Source organism: Schistocerca americana, chromosome X (assembly GCF_021461395.2).
Source record: "Schistocerca americana isolate TAMUIC-IGC-003095 chromosome X, iqSchAmer2.1, whole genome shotgun sequence".
Taxonomy (NCBI): Eukaryota; Metazoa; Arthropoda; class Insecta; order Orthoptera; family Acrididae; genus Schistocerca; species Schistocerca americana.
Window position 1 is genome coordinate 153,634,858 of NC_060130.1, and position 23,222 is coordinate 153,658,079.

A 23,222-nucleotide genomic window follows, 5' to 3' on the forward strand; every position below is an offset into this window, starting at 1 on the left:
CAGAAAAGAGGCGGAAGAGGGGAAACCTCAAGCCCAGAGAGAAGTGCCCTGATGCAAACCGTGATCGTACACCCTGGCCGGGACCGCCATTCCGGAAGATGGACGACCGAGTTGGGGAACTGCAGACACTAATTGGGATGTCCAGGCAAGCTGCAAACTTGTGCAGCATGAGTGGCAAGCATTTGATGGTGCCGCATCCGCAATGGAGGGACTCCAGCCTCCTCAAGGATGCTGCTGACAGGGCTGTCCGGAAAGCTAGAGTGGAGAATCGAATCCTGCTGTGAAAGAGCAACCGCAACATAGAAGGTGATGCCAAACTGTAAGCCAGGCTACCACAATCAAGACAGGACTGAATTAACACCTGGTACTGCCATAGAAGGGTAGACCGAGTGGCACCCCAGCTGGTGTGACTCAAGCAACATAGAGCGTTACGATGCCACCAGCGTGTTTGTTTAAGCTTCTGAATATGAAGGAGCCAAATCAACCAGGCATCGAAATGCAAACCCAAAAACCGAAGCATCTCCTCCACAGCAAGAGGTATGCCATCAAGATAAAGCCATGGCTCAGGGAGAACTGTGCGACGCTGGCAAAAATGCATGACGCAAGTCTTGGCGGCCATAAACTGGAAGCCGCATGATACGGCCCAAGACTGGGCCTTGCGGATAGTGCCCTGTAGCTACTGTTCAGCAACTGCAATGCCAGTGGAGCCATAGTACAGGCAAAAGGCATCAGCATACAAAGAAGCTGATACAGACGTTCCCACAGCTGCAGCGAGCCCATTGACAGCAACTAAAAAGAGGCAGACACTCAAGACAGAGCCTAGTGGGACAACATTCTCCTGGACTTGGGAGGAACTATGGGAGGCCACAACTTGCATGCAGAAGGAACGAAGTGACAGAAAATTTTGTATGAAAATCGGGAGTGGACCGTGAAGACCCCCAACCATGAAGCGTGGAGAGGATGTGATGTCACCATGTCATATCGTACGCATTCCACATGTCAAAAAGACGGTGACCAGATGCTGACGGTGGGCAAAGGCCATATGGATGGCAGACTCCAGCCCCAACCATGAAGCGTGGAGAGGATGTGATGTCGCCATGTCATATCGTACGCCTTCCGCATGTCAAAAAGACGGCGACCAGATGCTGACGGTGGGCAAAGGCCATATGGATGGCAGACTCCAGGCACAGCAGATTATCAACAGCACAGCAGCCCTTACAGAACCCACCCTGAGAGGGAGCCAGAAGGCCCCGAGACTCAAGTATCCAACTCAACCTCCAGCTCACTGTGTGTTCGAGCAACTTGCAAAGAACGTTGTTGAGGCTAATGGGATAGTAGCTGTCTACCTCCAGGAGGTTCTTGCCATGTTTCAACACAGGGATTATAATGCTTTCCCACCACTGTGACGGGAACTCACCCTCAACCCAGATATGGTTGAAAAGGTCTAGGAGGCATCGCTGGTGGTCCACCGAAAGGTGTTTGAGCATCTGACAGTGGATGCGATCTGGCCAGGGATCCATATCAGGGCAAGCAGCTAGGGCACTTTGGAATTCCCACTCACTGAATCGAGCATTGTACGATTCAGGGTGGCGCATGTGAAATGAGAAGCTCCGACATTTCAACTGCTCTTTCAGGGAGCGGAAGGCCAGCGGGTAATTTGCAGAAGCAGAACTCTGAGCAAAATGCTCTGTTAAGTGGTTTGCAATTGTGTCAGAGTCAGTACAGATCGCTCCATTCAGTGAAAGCGCAGGTACACTGATGGGGTCCAAAAGCAATAGAGACGCTTAATCTTTGCCCAAACCTGCAATGGAGAGGTACAGAGGCCAATGGTGGAGACGTACCATTTCCAGCACTCCTGCTTGCATTGGCGAATGAAGCGGTGGGCTCGCACACGGAGCCGTTTAAAGGCAATGAGGTGTTCCAATGAGGGATGCTGTTTGTGACGCTGGAGGTCCCGCCTGCGGTCTTTAATTGCCTCAGCAATCTCAGGTGACCACCAAGGCACAGTCTGCCACTGAGGGGACACAGAAGAACAGGGAATGGAAGATTCTGCGGCAGTAACGATGCCTGTGGTGACCGAGTGAACCACCACATCAATGGTGTCAGTGCAAAGAGGTCCAATAGTGGCAATGGAGGTGAACAAGTCCCAGTCAGCCTTATTCATGGCCCATTGACAGGGGCACCCAGAAGTGCGATGCTGTGGCAGTGACAGAAAGATCAGAAAGTGGTCACTACCGCACAAGTTGGCATGCATACTCCATTGGACAGATGGTAATAGGCTAGGGCTGCAGATCGAAAGGTCGATGGCTGAGTTTGTGTCATGCGCCACACTGAAATATGTGAAGGCACCATTATTTAAAAGAGAATTGAGCTGTGCCAACACTTGTTCAATGATGCTGCCTTGGCCTGTTGCCACTGATCTACCCCACAGAGGGTTATGGGTGTTGAAGTCACCCAGTAACAGAAAAGGTGGCGGCAGTTGCGCTATCAGTGCAGCCAAGACATGCTGTGGGGCATCACCATCCAGTGGAGGATAAAGACTGCAGACAGTAACAGCCTGAGGCGTCCACACCCAAACAGCGACAGCCTCTAAGGGTGTTTGTAGAGGGACACACTCACCGTAAAGAGAGTGAAGGACATAGATGCAGACGCCACCAGACACTCTATCATATGCTGCCCAGTTTTTATAGTAACCCCGATAGCCATGGAGGGCAGGGGTTTGCATCGCCGGAAACAAAGTTTCCTGAAGAGCAATGCAGAGGAAAGAGTGAAGTAGTCGGAGGTCAGCAAGATGGTGGAAAAAACCGCTGCAGCTCCACTGGAGGATGACATTGTTCATGGCCAAGAAAGGTGTGAAGGGACCAAGGACGCAGATTACGCTGCTGGGTCACCTGCTGCCACTGATTGAGTACCTGTGCAAGTGACATCCATCGTGTCTGAGGGTCTGCCACAATCTAGGTCCTCAACGGACGCCAGAATCGCTACCTTGTCCTCAGATGCAGAGCTTGTAGGTTGTGGTGGGGTGGGTGCCATCACAAGTTCCTTGGTCTTAGAGGTCTTCTTCTTGGACTTTTCTCACTGCTTCTCAGGTTTCACTGGCCAGGAGGGCTTCACTGATTCAGTCTCCAGGAAGGAGGAGGATTGCGAAGCCCTACGACCAACTGCTTGTGGGCACTTATGCCACTGTTGGGTGTCATTCTTCCCACTTGTGGAATCCTGGGAAGGGAGTGGCCCAAAGGACCCCTTGTGAGCAAGAGCAGCTGAAGAAGTTGGATGCTTCTCCAGCTTAGAAGCGGGGACAGACATCCCCGATGGGACGTGGGTGGAGGGGAGGGGGGGGGGGGTTTGCTCCCAAGGTAGGTGGCGCAGGAGCAATGGGGTGGGTAGTGTCCCCCATGGTTGAGGGGGCATGTGGAGTCACACAGCTCAGGGAGCTGACTGGAATTCGCTGAACTGATGGGGCTTCCATGGTTGTCGTAGCGGCGGCATATGAGGAAGTCATTCACACAGTGTTGAGTCATTTGTATTTCCTCATAGCCGCAGTATAGGTCAGTCAGTCCAGGGTCTTATATTCCATGATTTTCTGCTCTTTCTGTAAGATCCCGCAGTCTGGCGAGCGAGGTGAATGATGCTCTCCGCAGCTGACACAGATGGCAGGCGGGGCACGTGGAGTATTGGGATGTGATGGGTGTCTGCAATCTCAACATGTGAGGCTGGAAGTACAGTGGGAAGACATATGGCCAAACTTACACTTAAAGCACCATGTCGGGGGAGGGATATAGGGATTGACATCACAGTGGCAGACCATCACCTTGACCTTCTCCGGTATGTATCACCCTCGAAGTCCAAGATGAAGGCACTGGTAGCAATGTGAGTATCCTTCGGACCCCGATTAATGTGCCAGACAAAATGAACACCTCGACACTCTAAATTGGGGCGCAGCTCTTCATCAGACTGCAAATGAAGGTCCTTATGGAAAATAACACCCTGGACCATATTTAAACTCTTATGGGGTGTGATGGTGACTGAAACATCTCCCAATTGTCACAAGCAAGTAACCTTTGTGACTGGGCAGAGGACGTCATTTTTATCAATACTGACCTAGAGCGCATTTTGGACAAGCCCTCCACCTCCCCAAACTTGTCCTCTAAATGCTCTACAAAGAACTGAGGCTTCGTTGACATGCAAGACTCCCCATCAGCTCTCATACAAACTAGGAGACAGGGTGAATAAGTGTCGATGCCATCCTGAGCCTTTCACTCCTCCCACGGTGTGGCCAGGGAAGGGAATGATTTGGGATCATATTTCTGAGCGTTGAATTGAGCCTGAGAATGTTTAGAGACTGCTGGTGGCTGGCCACCAGCAAGAAATGATGTACCACGCTTCATTGTAGGTCATCCGCCCTGATGCCACCCACTCCAACCAAGTGCCCTTCCCACGGGTGCCACCCAGTCTCAGCAAGAGCCACCTGGCAGGATGGCCACTGCCAGGAGTCCTGATGCCCCACGGTGATAGGCATCTACTTTTTGGCATATGTGGGGAGTTAATCGCACAGGCATCAGCAGGGCGATCCCTGTGTTGTCAGGGGGCTACAGCCACCAGTGTACATGGTGGCCCCACCACAATGGACTGGCTACCGTGCTGGATATTAGGTGCAAGGAAGTCCATGGTCGTCGTCTCCGCAGAAAGCAACACTGCACAGTGCATGGTGGATATCACACACAGGAATGTATCCTCACCCAAGGGATGGAGAACGAGCGGGACTGCAATGCGATAATGAGAAAGCTGGCTAAAGGTCTCAATGCATGATGAACACAATGCACCATGTAAGGCACCCTTCCCCAGTGGGCTCACTCTTCGGAAGAATTTTGAAAGATGGAGGTCAAACTCGAGAGGGGACCATCACATAAAAGCCAAAATGTGTGAGACACCTTTTAGTCGCACCTTACAAGAGGCAGGAATACTGCGGGCCTATTCTTATCTCCGAACTTGCAAAGGCGGGAGGGGGGGGGGGGGGGCTGAAAGAAAAGGATGACTGATTGCTGTGCTCCATCATTTTGTAAACATAATAAAGAGGTCAGTTTCTGTACAAAATCCTGCACGGGCAACACTTTTACAATAATGGTCAGCTATAGAGGCAGCATGGCTCAATATTTCTGCAGGAGGCTTCCAACAACTTACTGAGTCCATGGCACATTGAGTTGCTGCACTACACTGGGCAAAAGGAGTCTGACACAACATTAGGAGGTATCCCACAACTTCTGTCATCTCAGTGTATATATCCTAATGTGACATGTTTCTCACAGACTCATGGTTCATCTGTACACAGTGTGCATGTTGATGGTGGATCACCTAAGCCATCTGATGATTGCCTCTGTCACAATGGCAATGCTTTTAAGTCCCTACTTCTTTACCAGGACATTCCAGCTTCTGTTTAAGAATGTTGCCTATTGGTCTGAAAGCTGTAGCCCATCATGGTATCATATTGTGGTTGTGAGCTGTGTAATTAAAGTGAAGATGAAATATCTGCCATGTTGGCTCAAGAGCACAAGCATTTATGACAAAGGAATTGTATGTGAACATGCAACATTCTACAGTTCACTGTTCTATTGCTAATGGAATGGTGTACAGTCTCAACATGAATGACATACATGCCATCTCTATCCCACCACTGACAATAGTGTACTAGTCAAAAAAAGTCTGCTTCCTGTAGGTCACCATGTAAAAACCTGTCTCATTATTTGTAAATTATAGGAATAAATACTTCTTTCATCAGATATTTGAATTTAACTGCAGCAACATTTGTAAGTATGGTCCAGTTTGGTGCAACTTCTGACACCTCACACCACCACTCTCCCTTTGTATTCATTTACCACTTTGTTTAGACATTTTTTGCTATAGGTCCTCAGCACTGTAATAAGTGTTGTTTATTCTGCAAGTAGTTACAACACATCTTCTAATGTATGCTATCAATATACCACAACCCCAGTGAACAAGATTAATAAATACTATAGATAATTAATAGTCTTAGTTTTCATAAGTAAAGAGCATCGTAATGCTTATCATAACTAATGCAATATGTAACATTTTTTTAGTCTGATTTAAGTTTCTTAGTTGTGTGTCAGAGAGAAATCTTTACTGCAAAAACTAGTTATAAGTACTTCTAGTTTAGATACATTTTAATAAAACTGTGTGATTTTACTTACCTTGAATAATGTCATTAATTTCCAAAGAAATGTTCCAATGAAGCAGAATGCTTGAAATGCTTCTGGAAGTAACTCGTACATCACTTGGTGTGGGTGGAACTGAGAAAAACATGTCATGCTTACTGACAGCTTCGCATGTAAAGATCCTTACAACAAAAATTAGAGATTGTAATTATGCAGCATGAGTGTATTATGGCAACTGTATCTTTAATTTCATTAAAAATAGTTTATTCATTATTCATGTAGCTTGTGAATGTCTCACAATTGAGATTTTTTCATATTACACATGCATTTCCTGTAAGCTAATAGCTTGATAGCGGGTAATTGATTATTTCCATTATTGCACACAGTGTGCAATCCACCTCTTGACATCTTGATTGCATTCACAGCCTTTCAGAGAGTGGTCCTTTCCTGGGCTTTCCTGTATGTTACGGTCACTTTTTTTTGTCAGATTTAGCACAAAGACCAAGTATTAACAGTTTTTCTGGAGATGCAGAGAGTATGAGAAAGCCTTAAACTCAAGTTCAACAAAATCTGTACCAACACCGTTCAAGAAAAAGGATACTGATTCAACCTACATTAGCATGCTAAAAAATGCAGATATGATCACTGTCACTTCCAACACACTTTATCAAGAGCACACCACCTTCGGGCCACAAGTGGCCCATCGGGACCATCCGAGTGCCGTGTCATCCTCAGTTGAGGATGTGGATAAAATAGTACAAAATTCAGAATTGAAAAAGGAATTGGTCAGAGAGAGTCTATGTCACCAAAAAAATTCTCAGCAACCCCAGAAGTAGTTTTTGGATCCCTGAAGTGAGGAATTGAAAAGACAAACTGTTGTTATGGAATATTCCTGAACCTTCATCTTGCTGAAGACTGCTCCTATTGCAGATAAATGTGAAAACTGAATGTAAGGGTTTGACGGATCAAGATTGAATGCAGGCCTGAAAATCAATTACAACAATACTACAACAGTTTATAACCACCATAGATGAGGGCACAAATAGAATTTCCCAGAAGGTTGCAATATTTACTTGCAACTGGGCATCCTCTGTGCAATGGTCAAAATTCTGTAAAATTACCAACTGACTCTTTCAATACAAAAACATCCACTGTAATGAAAGATAATCTTCCAGTTAAACTTCAGCCTTTGTCAGGGTCAAAATCACAACAGAAGGCTCACCTCCAAGCAAAGCAGGTTTGTTGAAGCAGCTATGCCTTGATCAGAAATGTGATGTCACGTGTATCCAAGAAACACACAGAGGAAACTGTTAACTATGCCCCGGGATCATTGGTTTGTCTCTGATTGCTGAGAGCTCCCATTGACAATACAGGAGTTCAGTATCTGCACAACTGGATGTTAAGATTATACTCACTGATGTCAGAGAAGGAAACAACTTACAGATCACCACTGTTGAACTTTGTGATATTTCCTCTTTATAAAAATCTCCAGGTAACATATTCGGTTTTGATGAGCCCGAGCATTTTCGTACAGGAAAAGATAGGTCCTTAAATGAAAATTTCAACAGTCATAGTACTGTATGGGATTATAATGATGACAATGAAAACAATGAACATGTTCGCCATTGGGCAGACACCTATTAATTAACATTAATTCGTGGCAACAAACGGCCTGCATTGTTAAATTTGCAAGCGGACAGAGGTGCGACTACAATCCTGACCTTTAATTTGTTGATGATAACATTGCTGAACAATATGATAAGTTCATATGCACTCCCATCCCAAATACCCAACATCAGGCAATAATATGTCCATGTATATTGGAAACAGACCACAGGTAGCACCATTCCACCTAAGGTTTAACTTCAGAATGACTAATTAGGAGAAACTGAAAGTCATATTGGATCAGAAGATAATTGAACTAGACCCTACACCTGAGTCCCATGATTAACTTGTTGAAATAATACAGAGATACTCATACATGAGTATTCTTCAGTTTGCAAAATCCGTTATATATAGGGATTTCTTAAGCTGTTGCCTTGTGCTTGGAGTATCTTAAACCTTTCAAGGAAACAATTATAGGTGACTAACACCTTAACAAACTTAATCACTAAGGTCAAGTTAGAGAAGTGAATAGAACTAATGGAAGAACTGGAGATACCCAGAAGCAGTAAAAAAACATAGGGACTGCTGAAGAGATTAAATAATGGTCCGGCTAAGAAATCTGTACACACTAACATTTCTGCGGATCAGATAGCTATTACATTGCTTAAAAATGGTAAATGAGACAGTCATATGCATAAGTCTTCAACTAATATATGTAGATCTCTGGAAGAGGAACTGAGTGATCTTTCTCAATCATTTGCCCAAGAAGAACTGAAGAGGTCAATATCAGGTGATAAAAGTGGTAAAGCTGCTGGCTTAGATGACACAAGAGTCAAACAAATAAAACATGTTGGTTAAAAAACATATTATAGCTCCTATGTGTCTTCAACATTTGTCTCAGTTACGGAAGTTTTGTGTAGTTGCCATTCTGAAACTTGGCAAGCATGTTGAAGAAACAAGTAGTTACAGATTAATGTCTCTTCTACATCATATCTGCAAGATTTTTGAAATAATGACCCATAATGGACTCCTAGATGCAACTGAACCCTTCTTAATCCCACAGCATGCTGGATTTAGTCTGGGTAATGACTGTAAACCACAGGTATCAAATCTAATCCAGCATATTGAAAATGACTTTGAGACAGGAAAGGTCACTGGGGTAGCATTTATTGATCTGACAGTACCTTATAACACAAACAACCATCAAATGCTCCTGCAAAATGTGCATGAAATAGCTAAAGATTACCACCTTACATGAATGATTCAAGATCTGTTTCAAAATAGAAGTTTTACCATACAATTTAAAGGTCTGCACAGTCAATGGATTACCATAGGGCAATGTTTTGGCTTATCTGTTATTTTAATATTTATATCAATGATCAATCCCAGCATAAGAACAAATGAACTTTCATCTATGTTGATAATCTCATCCTCTCTTCTCACTGTGACACCTTTAAACAGGCGGAAACAAATCTAAACACTGTGTTGGAGAAGTTAGATAAATGCCAATGTAAGAACCTATGAAAGCCAAATCCAACCAAGGCATAAGTGTGAACATTCCATCTGAGTAACAGACATGTCCTCTGAAATCTCTGAGTGCTTAGAGAGCACTGCAGCTGGAACACAGTTTCTCACACACATATAGTGGCATCGCTATTGACTGTACATTGACTTTCAGGCAGCAGTGTTTGAATGTAAAACAAAAAGTATCTGCAAGAAACAATAAACTGCACAAAATTATGGGAACATCATGGGGTGCAGCAGCAAAAGCAGTTAAGATTAAAGCTGTACGTTTCGTCCCACAGCAGGTAAATATGTTAGTCCTATTGGGTATTTTAGGGTCTGTACTGGTGTGGCAACACTGCTGCACTACACTTTCATCATGGGTACTTCACGGGCCAATGACAGCTTGGAACAAAACCTCATGACAGGAAACAACAACTCACCATGTGAGTCAGTCTATGGGAAGCAGAAAGTCTTAACCCTCATAGAGATGGGCACAGGAATAGCTCAGCACACACCAAGTGTGGGCAGCTGTTGACTGAGCTCTCAGTAACAACACTCAACATGATACACAAGGTAGGATCTGCAGTAGCTGAACTCGGTGTCAGCTCTAGCCAGCTTGGCTTACTGTCACCTACCTCTACCAGTGGGTCTGCCCATACTAGGCACTATGTGCAACCCCATGGTAGGCTTCTGCACTATTCCACAGCACCACTCAGACCAACTCATTTGACTCCATTGTGATGTCCACTGGTGGGGTACTAAAGGTACAATCCTGAATATGCTAAACAAGAGGATATCATTCTTAATGAGTCATTTAGGCTCGTTATCAGATGTCTGAACCTACACCATCAGATAAACTCTGCCATTTAGTTAGAACTCACTGCAGACATTAATGTGAAGTAGCTGCAGGCAGACAAAGGTATACAGTATCCACCTCTGATAAACACCCATTATACAGTCACCATCCTACTCCTTCAAAACTGACATCCAGGGAAAGTTTCATAAGGTCAACAGACAATCCTTGCCAAAAGATGTGTTATCAATTATCTATGAGGAATATGAAGTCTGAACAACATTGGATTACACCTTTGGAAAATTTATCTGCTGGTTTTTATGAATAATGGCCCTTGTGGAAAACTGAACAAGCTAAGAACAGGGGTTGCAAGGTCAAAAAAAATTTACAGAAATGAGGTTATTCCACATAATCACACTTTGTGACTGTGGAGTTCAATAAACTATGGAGCACTTATGCCAATGTAGACTATGTCCTGCAAGAATTTCCATTGTTGACTTGATGTCTGCAAGCTCTTAAGACATAGTGATTGCCAAACAATGAGCTAAAGTTGCTTACACAAACACCTTCATCTTTTGTGTCAACATTCATTTAATGTATTCTTCAAAGTCCATAGTAGTATTACTTTATAAGTGACTGTGACTGGAGTTCAACAAACTATACCAGTGAAGACTACATCCTGCAAAACGAATTACTGTCTTCAAATTTTAAATTAGCACTTACTCTATAGGCGCTATTTCTACATCTACACCCACATTCTGCAAACACTGTGAGGAGCATAGCAGAGGGTATGTCCCATTGCACCAGTTATTAGGTCTTCTTGTTCCATTCATGTATGGAGCATGGGACCAATGACTCAATGACTGTTTAAATGCCCCTTTGAGAACTTTAATGAATCTAATGTTGTGCACATGACCGCTACAAGAGTGATACATAGGGAATTATATCATATCCATAGAGTAATCATTTAAGCTTCTTCTTGAAACTTTGGAAGTAGGCTTTCTTGAAACTTTGGAAGTAGGCTTTCTCTCGATAGTATTTCATCTATCTTCAAGTGTCGGCAAGTTTAGTTTTTTCAGAATCTCTGTGGCACTCTCCCATTGGTTTATGAAACCTGTGACCATTTGTATTTCCGTTCTCTATATATGTCCTTTATCCCCTTTAGTCCTATTTTCTACCATTCCCATGAGTGATTTGTAAGCCATTTCCTTAGTAGACTGTTTGCATTTACCTAGCATTGTGCCAATAAACCAATGTGATCATTTATCTTTACCAAGTGTTGTATATGTATTTTTATGTACCTTACATGCTGAAGTTGGATGATTTTGACACAAACAAATAAATACCAACATATCAAAACAAAATTTTATAGATTATAATACTTTAGGCTGGGCACTGATCGTTTCAATGAGGAAACTGGTCAGGTATCACACTATGCACTGCCCGTTACTGTGGATTGGGTTGTTTACTAGCATTTTTTATACTCAGATGACAGCATATATAATTTTTAATTTTAATATCCTCATTGATATCTATACTTCCACAATATTATAATATTTGTTTATATTTTTATTGTTAGCAAAGAAAAGAAGTGGTTTTAGCAAACCATGGTTACGACCACATTTGCCATATCCAAATGTTCAAAACTAATACAGTGTACTGCAAAGCAATTTAAATATGAACAGTATTCAATATACTTTGATAATGACCAGAACTTCAAAATGAAATCTAAAAAGCCACATTAGCAGTTCCAGTATATTAATGAAATGTAATTTAATGAAATAAATAACTTAAAAATTCGCTTATTTACAAAAAGCAACTACCTTCTTTGAATTTATAGCTCATCAGAAAGTTTAGGTGATGGTGTATGCTGAATGCATTTTATATCTTATTAAACTTGCTGGATTATTTTGTTTCTGAAATATGAAATATTTAAATTGTGTCATAATTCAGAATTTATAAAATTGTTGATATCAGAATTCTGGTTGGATTTTTTACACTATTATTATAACTCCAACACTTTTCAGACAAAAACAAACTTACAGCATAAATTTGACATGTAAGGGGTGATCAAAAGGTTTCTGTCTGAAGTCTGTACAGTCCATAATTGATATGCCAATCAGGCAAAATTTCCATCAGCACTACGAAAATCATCACACAGATACACCTGGTTGAATCTACCCGCTTGGTAAAACAAAGTGGAATGCCACATGAAGAATTCCATACCTGCCTGCTGCACATCCTTGTCAGGCAGGAATCAACCCTTTGAGGCTGTTCTTAAGGAACTGAAGGGGTGAAATCACATGGGGAGAGATCAGGTCTATAAGGTGGTTGCTCAAGCATCTCCTACTTGATCAATAGAGAGTGCTGTTACTCAAGATATGTAAATTGTTTTGCAATCACTTGGTGTTGTATCTGCGAACCCTACCGAATAGCATGCGCGCCCTGCCGTCGCATCGCTTACCACAGTTTCCCATTGCGACCGCCGGCAGTGCATGGCGTTGCCGCCAACCAAAGACGTTGCATCATTGCTGAGCTGGGGCCTACAGCGCCCTCTGGCTACACGATATAACAGGAGTGCTGGCCTCAAGTCAGCAGTTTTGCAGACAGATCGTTGCAGTCATCAGTGCCATCATTCGTTGTCTGGTTAGCTAGCTCGCTGTGTGATCCAGTATTGTATAATGACTTAGGCCATGAATAAGGAATATTCTCTGGACATTAATTGGAACTGTATCTACGGTACACTCTTCACTGTCAATAAAGCTAAGTAACTGTTTTATACTAACTGGCACTTATTTGTCACTAATCGTTTTCCCGCAACCAGATTTTAGTCACAACCTATTCCATATCCAAATTATGGTTGCCATTCCCGGGCAGCCATAAAAGTGGTGACGAGGATTTTGATTTTGCTGAGCAGCGGGTGGACTCTGCCTCCCGCCGCTGTTGTCAATCCCGCTTGCCTCAACGTTTGCTATCGTTTGTGAACCGTTTGCTAATTGCTTCTTGCTTGCGCCTAACCAAAACTAACTGAATTTCTTGTGCACATTTCCGGATTTCAGTGTGGAGCACTTCGCACCTTTGTTTTGTTTATTGGTATCTTGCTGTGAACAGTTGCATTGTACTAACATGGCTACTCCCACGTATCCACACCAGGCTCCTCCCAATCCGGCGCAAGCATCTACTACCTCCACAGTCACTCTTGAACAGATTTTGCTTTTGCAGATGCAGCAGATGACTCAACTTTTGTCCGGCGTGCAGCAACTAATAACAGCGCAGCAGCAATCAGCGACGCCTGCAGCAGTCGGCCCCACAGACTGACCAACCTGCACGCCGCCATTCAGAGCCCTCAATCAGGATGAAGAAACAGGGAATGAATATCTAGCTCTATTCGAGGCACACATGACGGCTCACCAGCACCCCGGTCAGCTAAAACTTGCTTTTCTATTGGCCTCCGCGGGTGTTAAAGTATACCGACTCCTAGAAAAGTTGTTTCCGGCCTCCCGCCCAGAACTTTTGCAATACGGACAGTGCATACAGGCTTTGTCACAATACTTTCTTTCGCTATCCTAGACAGCCGGGTAAAACCTACAAAGAGTGTATTACTGACTTTAAAGGATTAACTTGTGATTGTCGATTTATGTGTGACTGTGGTAAACTTTTTGCAGACACTATGATTCACGACACCATCACTCAGAATGTGCAGGACGTACATGCTAGGGAGTAGATATAGCGGATCCCTGATCCCTCTCTCATCCAAGTTGTCACTATCTTGGAAAGTAGAGATGCATGTGAAAATGCTCAAAACAGTTTTGACTTGCCATCCATTTGTCGTGTGTCGAACAACACTAGTGTACGACATTCCGACCGTCGTAGGGAAAAGTTGCCGTGCACAACGTGGGTACACAAATGGCATGGTGGCAGTAGCTTGCATTCCCACCAACAGCCTTTGCATCAAAACAAACAATTTGCTTCCTCGCGGGTGCCTTTGAAATCATGCCCGCAGTGTAATATGCGTCACAAATGCGAAAATTGTCCATTGCGTAACTATTCTTGCTACGTGTGTGGGAAGACTGGACATGTACAATCCGTGTGCCAACAGCATAAACTGAATACATTTTCTCCTTGTGCTTCTGGACATGCACATTCAGTCCATGTTATTGGGTCTATCGTCGACAGTGTTGAAAAGAGTGTTTTAGCTAGTGACTTGTTCCGTAGTGTCAATGTCGTTAATAGTGGTAGTGCATTGCCACCCTCTGTGCACCGACGGGCTCACAAATTGTACTTTGACTTGCTCCTGGCTTCGCATCATGTGAAATTTCACTGATTAATAGCCATGTGTATGAACTGCTAGGAAAGCCCTCTTCTCCGCTTACAGCATATAGCGGTGAGCGTATTTCAGTTCTTGGCACATGTAGTTTTCCAGCACAATACCATAATGTGACCAAGACAATTCAGTTGCGTGTTGCAGCCGCACACTCATGCAAAAACATTTTTGGACTGGACTGCTTCGATTTGTTCGGACTCAGCATCCAAAACAATGTGTTAGCAATTAGTGATTGTCCTACTACTGATGCTGTTGTCCCCCTCCGTGACGAGTTCCAAGAATTGTTTAGCAGTGGCTTGGGCTGCATCCGTGACTATGTTGCACATGTCATGCTCAAGGCAAGCACCCAGCCACATTTTTGCAAAGCACGATTAGTGCCTCACGCATTGCGTGATCAAGTTGCAGCCGAACTCTGTTCCTTGCAAAATGAGGGGGTGATTGCGCCCGTTAGTGCTAGTCAGTGGGCCTCCCCATTAGTTGTGCTGACGAAGCCCAATGGTTCCTTGCATCTGTGTGTGGACTTCAAGAGTACAGTGAATCAACAAACAATTGTGGGTAGCTATCCTCTCCCTCACCCGGAGGACTTGATGGACAAATTAGGCATTTCAAGATTGTCTTGCGGGACGCGTATTTGCAAATTCCTTTAGATGAAGCATCCCAAGACATCTTTGTGATCAACACGCACTTGGGTCTTTTTAAGTATTTACACCTCCCCTTTGGCAGCTCATCAGCTCCTGCTATTTTTCAGCATTACTTGTCACAACTGATTGCCAAGGTCCCTCTTTGCTCCAATTATCTGGACGACATCATAGTTGCCGGTTGTACTAAAGATGAACACTTGCAGAATTTGCGTCGCCTATTTTCAGTGTTGTCAGAGGCAGGCCTCAAAGTGAACAAAGACAAATGTGTGTATTTTGTACAGGAATAGAATATTTGGGACATGTAATCAACGCACAAGGTGTCCATCCATTGCAGTCACACCTTTGTGCCATTGCCAACCTTCCTTCACCTAAAAACTTGTCCGAATTGCAATCTGTGTTAGGCAAGATTACCTATTATCATCAGTTCATCCCCAATGCTACACAAATAGCTGTGCCGTTGCACCAATTACACCGGCACAATGTTCCGTTTGTGTAGTCGAGCGAATGCCAAGCGACATTTCAGAAACTGAAAAATGCCCTCTTGAGTGCTCGTTGCCTAGTCCATTTTGATCCCACTCAACCAGTTGTGTTTGCTGTGGACGCTTCATCCTAAGGTATAGGTGCTGTGTTGTTGCATCGTGTTGGATCTGCTGATCGACCAATAGCTTTTGCTTCTAAATTGCTTACTATTGCACAACAAAACTATTCGAAAATTGAAAAAGAAGCCTTCGCAATCATATATGGGGTCACAAAGTTCCACGACTTTTTCTATGGCCGAAAAATTTTACTGGTGACGGACCATACAGTCTACAGTCATTGTTCCATCCAGCCAAGCCAGTCCCCCCCCCCCCTCCCTGAACGACTCAGAAGCTCCAGCGGCTTTGTTATTGCCAAATTATCAATATGAAATTGTCTATCGCCCTACTTTTCGCCATTACAATGCGGATCTGTTGTCTTGTTTGCCAATAGCCCATGACAATGCTTTTGATGAGTCAAATATTGCATGTTGACACATCGATTCCCATGACAGTGACATGATCACTCATTTTCCTCCGCCCTGCCGCCGTTGGATAAGCAGCTGAGCAGCAAGTCGTATACTCCTAGCTCACTCATTTGTTACATAGTTTAATTCTTAATTTCTTTGCGTGTTTTTGGTACTTGCATTGTTTAATTCATAAATTTCGAGCGTGTTATAGTATTTGAGAGTTGTAGCATCGCGTTTTAGTACCTGAATAGTGTAAATTCGCGTAGTCGTTTGTCTACTGTTTTGTTTTGAACGGCCAGTGTCGGTTGGTCGCAGTCAGTGTCCTCCCTGCCGCCGTTGGATAAGCAGCTGAGCAGCAAGTCGTATACTCCTAGCTCACTCATTTGTTACATAGTTTAATTCTTAATTTCTTTGCGTGTTTTTGGTACTTGCATTGTTTAATTCATAAATTTCGAGCGTATTATAGTATTTGAGAGTTGTAGCATCGCGTTTTAGTACCTGAATAGTGTAAAGTCGCGTAGTCGTTTGTCTACTGTTTTGTTTTGAACGGCCAGTGTCGGTTGGTCGCAGTCAGTGTCCTCCCTGCCGCCGTTGGATAAGCAGCTGAGCAGCAAGTCGTATACTCCTAGCTCACTCATTTGTTACATAGTTTAATTCTTAATTTCTTTGCGTGTTTTTGGTACTTGCATTGTTTAGTTCATAAATTTCGGGCGTATTATAGTATTTGAGAGTGTAGCATCGTGTTTTAGTATCTGAATAGTGTAATTTCGCTTAGTCTCCTTCCGCCGCCGAGCAGTGTCAGCAGTGCGCAAGTAGCAGCATTACTGCATTTACTAGGCAATCTTGTATTTTAATAACCGTTTAAATTTTGTCGATTTGTTTGCGCTCTCTGTAGATTAGTTCAGACGTTCTTAGCAAAACAGTTTTTAGCATGGATAGGAACTGCAACTGCTGTGTTCGGATGCAGGCTGAGTTGGCATCCCTTCGCTCCCAGCTTCAGGCAGTGTTGGCTTCGGTCACACAGCTTGAGGCTGTTGCCAATGGGCATCACTGTGGGGGTCGGGATGGGGGTTTGTCGGGGACGGCCAGCTCGTCCCACGCATCCCCTGATCGGACTACGACTGTGGTTGCCCGGGATACTGCCCGCATTGAGGCTGATCCCTCACCTGTGGTAGAGTGGGAGGTCGTTTCAAGGTGTGGCAGGGGGCGAAAGACATTCCAGAGGGCTGAACGGAAAGCCTCTCCAGTTTGTCTGACGAACCGGTTTCAGGCTCTGTCTCAGGCTGATACTGATCTTCGGCCTGACATGGCTGCTTGTCCTGTTCCAGAGGTTGCCCCTCAGTCTGCAAGATCCGGGCAGTCGCAGAGGGTGGGCTTACTGGTAGTTGGGAGCTCCAACGTCAGGCGCGTAATGGGGCCCCTTAGGGAAATGGCAGCAAGAGAGGGGAAGAAAACCAATGTGCACTCCGTGTGCATACCGGGGGGAGTCATTCCAGATGTGGAAAGGGTCCTTCCGGATGCCATGAAGGGTACAGGGTGCACCCATCTGCGGGTGGTCGCTCATGTCGGCACCAATGATGTGTGTCGCTATGGATCGGAGGAAATCCTCTCTGGCTTCCGGCGGCTATCTGATTTGGTGAAGACTGCCAGTCTCGCTAGCGGGATGAAAGCAGAGCTCACCATCTGCAGCATCGTCGACAGGACTGACTGCGGACCTTTGGTACAGAGCCGAGTGGAGGGTCTGAATCAGAGGCTGAGACGGTTCTGCGACCGTGTGGGCTGCAGATTCCTTGACTTGCGCCATAGGGTGGTGGGGTTTCGGGTTCCGCTGGATAGGTCAGGAGTCCACTACACGCAACAAGCGGCTACACGGGTAGCAGGGGTTGTGTGGCGTGGGCTGGGCGGTTTTTTAGGTTAGATGGCCTTGGGCAAGTACAGAAAGGGCAACAGCCTCAACGGGTGCGGGGCAAAGTCAGGACATGCGGGGACCGAGCAGCAATCGGTATCGTAATTGTCAACTGTCGAAGCTGCGTTGGTAAAGTACCGGAACTTCAAGCGCTGATAGAAGGCACCGAAGCTGAAATCGTTATAGGTACAGAAAGCTGGCTTAAGCCAGAGATAGATTCTGCCGAAATTTTTACAAAGGTACAGACGGTGTTTAGAAAGGATAGATTGCATGCAACCGGTGGTGGAGTGTTCATCGCTGTTAGTAGTAGTTTATCCTGTAGTGAAGTAGAAGTGGATAGTTCCTGTGAATTATTATGGGTGGAGGTTACACTAAACAACCGAACTAGGTTAATAATTGGCTCCTTTTACCGACCTCCCGACTCAGCAGCATTAGTGGCAGAACAACTGAGAGAAAATTTGGAATACATTTCACATAAATTTTCTCAGCATGTTATAGTCTTAGGTGGAGATTTCAATTTACCAGATATAGACTGGGACACTCAGATGTTTAGCACGGGTGGTAGGGACAGAGCATCGAGTGACATTATACTGAGTGCACTATCCGAAAATTACCTCGAGCAATTAAACAGAGAACCGACTCGTGGAGATAACATATTGGACCTACTGATAACAAACAGACCCGAACTTTTCGAATCTGTATGTACAGAACAGGGAATCAGTGATCATAAGGCCGTTGCAGCATCCCTGAATATGGAAGTTAATAGGAATATAAAAAAAGGGAGGAAGGTTTATCTGTTTAGCAAGAGTAATAGAAGGCAGATTTCAGACTACCTAACAGATCAAAACGAAAATTTCTGTTCCGACGCTGACAATGTTGAGTGTTTATGGAAAAAGTTCAAGGCAATCGTAAAATGCGTTTTAGACAGGTACGTGCCGAGTAAAACTGTGAGGGACGGGAAAAACCCACCGTGGTACAACAACAAAGTTAGGAAACTACTGCGAAAGCAAAGAGAGCTTCACTCCAAGTTTAAACGCAGCCAAAACCTCTCAGACAAACAGAAGCTAAACGATGTCAAAGTTAGCGTAAGGAGGGCTATGCGTGAAGCGTTCATTGAATTCGAAAGTAAAATTCTATGTACCGACTTGACAGAAAATCCTAGGAAGTTCTGGTCTTACGTTAAATCAGTAAGTGGCTCGAAACAGCATATCCAGACACTACGGGATGATGATGGCATTGAAACAGAGGATGACACGCGTAAAGCTGAAATACTAAACACCTTTTTCCAAAGCTGTTTCACAGAGGAAGACCGCACTGCAGTTCCTTCTCTAAATCCTCGCACAAACGAAAAAATGGCTGACATCGAAATAAGTGTCCAAGGAATAGAAAAGCAACTGGAATCACTCAATAGAGGAAAGTCCACTGGACCTGACGGGATACCAATTCGATTCTACACAGAGTACGCGAAAGAACTTGCCCCCCTTCTAACAGCCGTGTACCGCAAGTCTCTAGAGGAACGGAGGGTTCCAAATGATTGGAAAAGAGCACAGATAGTCCCAGTCTTCAAGAAGGGTCGTCGAGCAGATGCGCAAAACTATAGACCTATATCTCTTACGTCGATCTCTTGTAGAATTTTAGAACATGTTTTTTGCTCGCGTATCATGTCATTTCTGGAAACCCAGAATCTACTATGTAGGAATCAACATGGATTCCGGAAACAGCGATCGTGTGAGACCCAACTCGCCTTATTTGTTCATGAGACCCAGAAAATATTAGATACAGGCTCCCAGGTAGATGCTATTTTTCTTGACTTCCGGAAGGCGTTCGATACAGTTCCGCACTGTCGCCTGATAAGCAAAGTAAGAGCCTACGGAATATCAGACCAGCTGTGTGGCTGGATTGAGGAGTTTTTGGCAAACAGAACACAGCATGTTGTTATCAATGGAGAGACGTCTACAGACGTTAAAGTAACCTCTGGCGTGCCACAGGGGAGTGTTATGGGACCATTGCTTTTCACAATATATATAAATGACTTAGTAGATAGTGTCGGAAGTTCCATGCGGCTTTTCGCGGATGATGCTGTAGTATACAGAGAAGTTGCTGCATTAGAAAATTGTAGCGAAATACAGGAAGATCTGCAGCGGATAGGCACTTGGTGCAGGGAGTGGCAACTGACCCTTAACATAGACAAATGTAATGTATTGCGAATACATAGAAAGAAGGATCCTTTATTGTATGATTATATGATAGCGGAACAAACACTGGTAGCAGTTACTTCAGTAAAATATCTGGGAGTATGCGTACGGAACGATTTGAAGTGGAATGATCATATAAAACTAATTGTTGGTAAGGCGGGTACCAGGTTGAGATTCATTGGGAGAGTGCTTAGAAAATGTAGTCCATCAACAAAGGAGGTGGCTTACAAAACACTCGTTCGACCTATACTTGAGTATTGCTCATCAGTGTGGGATCCGTACCAGGTCGGGTTGACGGAGGAGATAGAGAAGATCCAAAGAAGAGCGGCGCGTTTCGTCACTGGGTTATTTGGTAACCGTGATAGCGTTACAGAGATGTTTAATAAACTCAAGTGGCAGACTCTGCAAGAGAGGCGCTCTGCATCGCGGTGTAGCCTGCTCGCCAGGTTTCGAGAGGATGCGTTTCTGGATGAGGTATCGAATATATTGCTTCCCCCTACTTATACTTCCCGAGGAGATCACGAATGTAAAATTAGAGATATTAGAGCGCGCACGGAGGCTTTCAGACAGTCGTTCTTCCCGCGAACCATACGCGACTGGAACAGGAAAGGGAGGTAATGACAGTGGCACGTAAGGTGCCCTCCGCCACACACCGTTGGGTGGCTTGCGGAGTATCAATGTAGATGTAGATGTAGATGTAGATTTCCGGAAGATTGCACAGGCCACAGCTTTGGACTTGGACTTGGGAGAACATTTGCATTTGGTGCGCACCGCCAGGCCCCGTTTGCCAAAGGACATTGCAAATCCAATCATGTGCCATTATTTTGCTCAACGCCACGACCTCTCAGTGCAACATGGTGTTTTGCTGCTTCGTTCTCAGTCTGGACAGACTCGAGTAGTTACTCCACAGTCTTTGCGGCATGAAGTTTTGACGGCGCTACATCAGGGCCACTGGGGAATGGTACGCACTAAGCAACTTGCATGCATAGACAAAGATATTGAACATTTAACCGCTCAGTGCAGTTCGTGCATCGAACACCAGTCGGCCCCGCCCCAGACGTTTGCTCCATGGCCCACACCTTCTGCACCTTGGCAGCTTGTACACCTCAACTTTGCGGGTCCATTCTGGGGTACTCTCTGGCTTTTAGTTTTCTTTTGTCATTGCAATAAACAATATCACTACTCCGAGCACCACCCACGCCCTTTTGTCCATCTTTTGCCTTGAAGGTTTACCTGAACTGATTGTAACAGACAATGGTCCCTCTTTTGTTTCATTCGACTTTGAACAGTTTTGCATTGCCAATGGGATTGCTCATCTCACAAGTGATCCTTTCCACCCTCAGTCCAATGGCGAGGCTGAGTAGTTTGTCCGTACTTTTAAACAACAGGTAAGCAAACTTCACGCCACCCACACGAGAGACCAAGCTTTGCTCGCATTCCTTTCACCTTATCGTTCACAGCCTCGCGACGGCCTGTCGCCGGCAGAGTTGTTTCATGGCCGTTGCCACAGAACTTTGCTCACCCTGCTGCACCTGCCACTGCATGCGCCAACGCCACTGTGGCCGCATAATTGCTTTGCGCCTAACACTCCTGTGTATTGCAGGTTGTTTGATGGCTGCCGCTAGTGGGGGCAGCGTACCTTCATCCGGCAGTTGGTTTCCCACATGTTTCTTGTTACCATCCCCATCAGCTTGCAGCACTGCCACCACAATCAGCTGCGGCTTTGCCGTGCTAGTGACACTGCCGCAGGCTTCCCAGTTGCAGACCCACAGGTGGACTCGCCCCGGTTCCTGAATGATGGGCATCCCTCACCGACCCCACCTCGCAGCCATTGACGCCGCAGGAGCCTTCCCCGATGGAAGTCAACGCGGTTGTCCAGGCTGGTCCAGCCCGCCCTCTGGCTCTTCCTAGCCAGGACTCTATCTCTGCCTCTTCTCCTGGGTCATCTTCCCACCGCCCGAGGCTTCGTCGTCATCCTCAAGCGTCTGGGGCCGTTAAGTGTTGGGTCCATCGTGGCTGCTGTGCGTTGCATCCTTGGGTTCATTTCGGCTGGTTCCGGCTTCAGTGCAGGGCGAATGCCGGGACGTGGGAGTCGACTCCACCCAGCCTTGCTCCGTTGGCTCCCCATCGCCTCACAGTAGCCACATTCCCCCCTCTGTCATCAGGCTCTGGCAGCATCTGACGTCTTGGTAGCCTTTCAAGGGGGGAGGAATGTTGTATCCGTGGACCCAACTGAATAGCGTGCGTGCCCTGCCATTGCATTGCTTGCCACAGTTTCCCATCGCAACATCCAGCGGCGCATGGCATTGCCGCCGACCGAAGACATCGCGCCACTGCTGAGCTGGGGCCTACAGCAGCCTCTGGCTACACGATACACAGAAGCACTGGCCCCAAGTCAGCAGTCTTGCAGACAGCTCGTTGCAGTCGTCAGTGCTGTCGTTAGTTGTCTGGTTAGCTAGCTCGCTGTGTGATCCAGTATTGTATAATGACTTAGGCCACAAATGAGGAATATTCTTTGGACACTAACTGGAACTGTATCTATAGTACACTCTTCACTGTCAATAAAGCTAAGTAACTGTTTTATACTACCTGACACTTATGTGTAACTAAAAGTTTTCCTGCCACCAGATTTTAGTCACAACTTGGTCACGTCCTACTCCATATCCAAATTATGGTTGTCATGCCTGGGCAGCCATAAAACTTGGTTCTTCCCTCAAATTTGAAGTCTGTTGTGCTGACCTCATACACAGCATGAGAGCTCTTGCTGACTTCAGTTGAGATTTCTGAGTGCCTTTTCAAGATTAACAATGAAATTGTAGAAAGAGTTGATTTTTTTGTTTTTTGTACTTGGGGTAATTGGAAACCATGATGGGATGGTCAGTAAAATAAATTAATATACCACTAACATTTGATAAACCAAACAGAGTTTGAAAAACTAAGCTTACATTATGTCTGGAAAAGAAACTAATTGGTAAACTGAGAAAGATTCCTACAACTGAACTGAACTTCGTACCACATAACATACAGAATAGCACACAGCACTGTACATGATATCTGACTGCAAGTTTAGGCACTGCAATCAGAGCCTGTCAATGTA

General features: G+C 45.0%; 1 protein-coding gene across 1 annotated transcript in view; it reads right to left on the bottom strand.

Annotated features, from left to right (window-relative positions):
• LOC124555875 (Down syndrome cell adhesion molecule-like protein Dscam2) overlaps positions 1-23,222 on the bottom strand; it is a 238,007-nt gene that overhangs the window by 77,117 nt on the left and 137,668 nt on the right. The window contains exon 11 of the mRNA XM_047129937.1: positions 6,207-6,305. Within this exon, the coding sequence (XP_046985893.1) occupies positions 6,207-6,305 (99 nt within the window). The remainder of the gene's footprint in view (positions 1-6,206; positions 6,306-23,222) is intronic.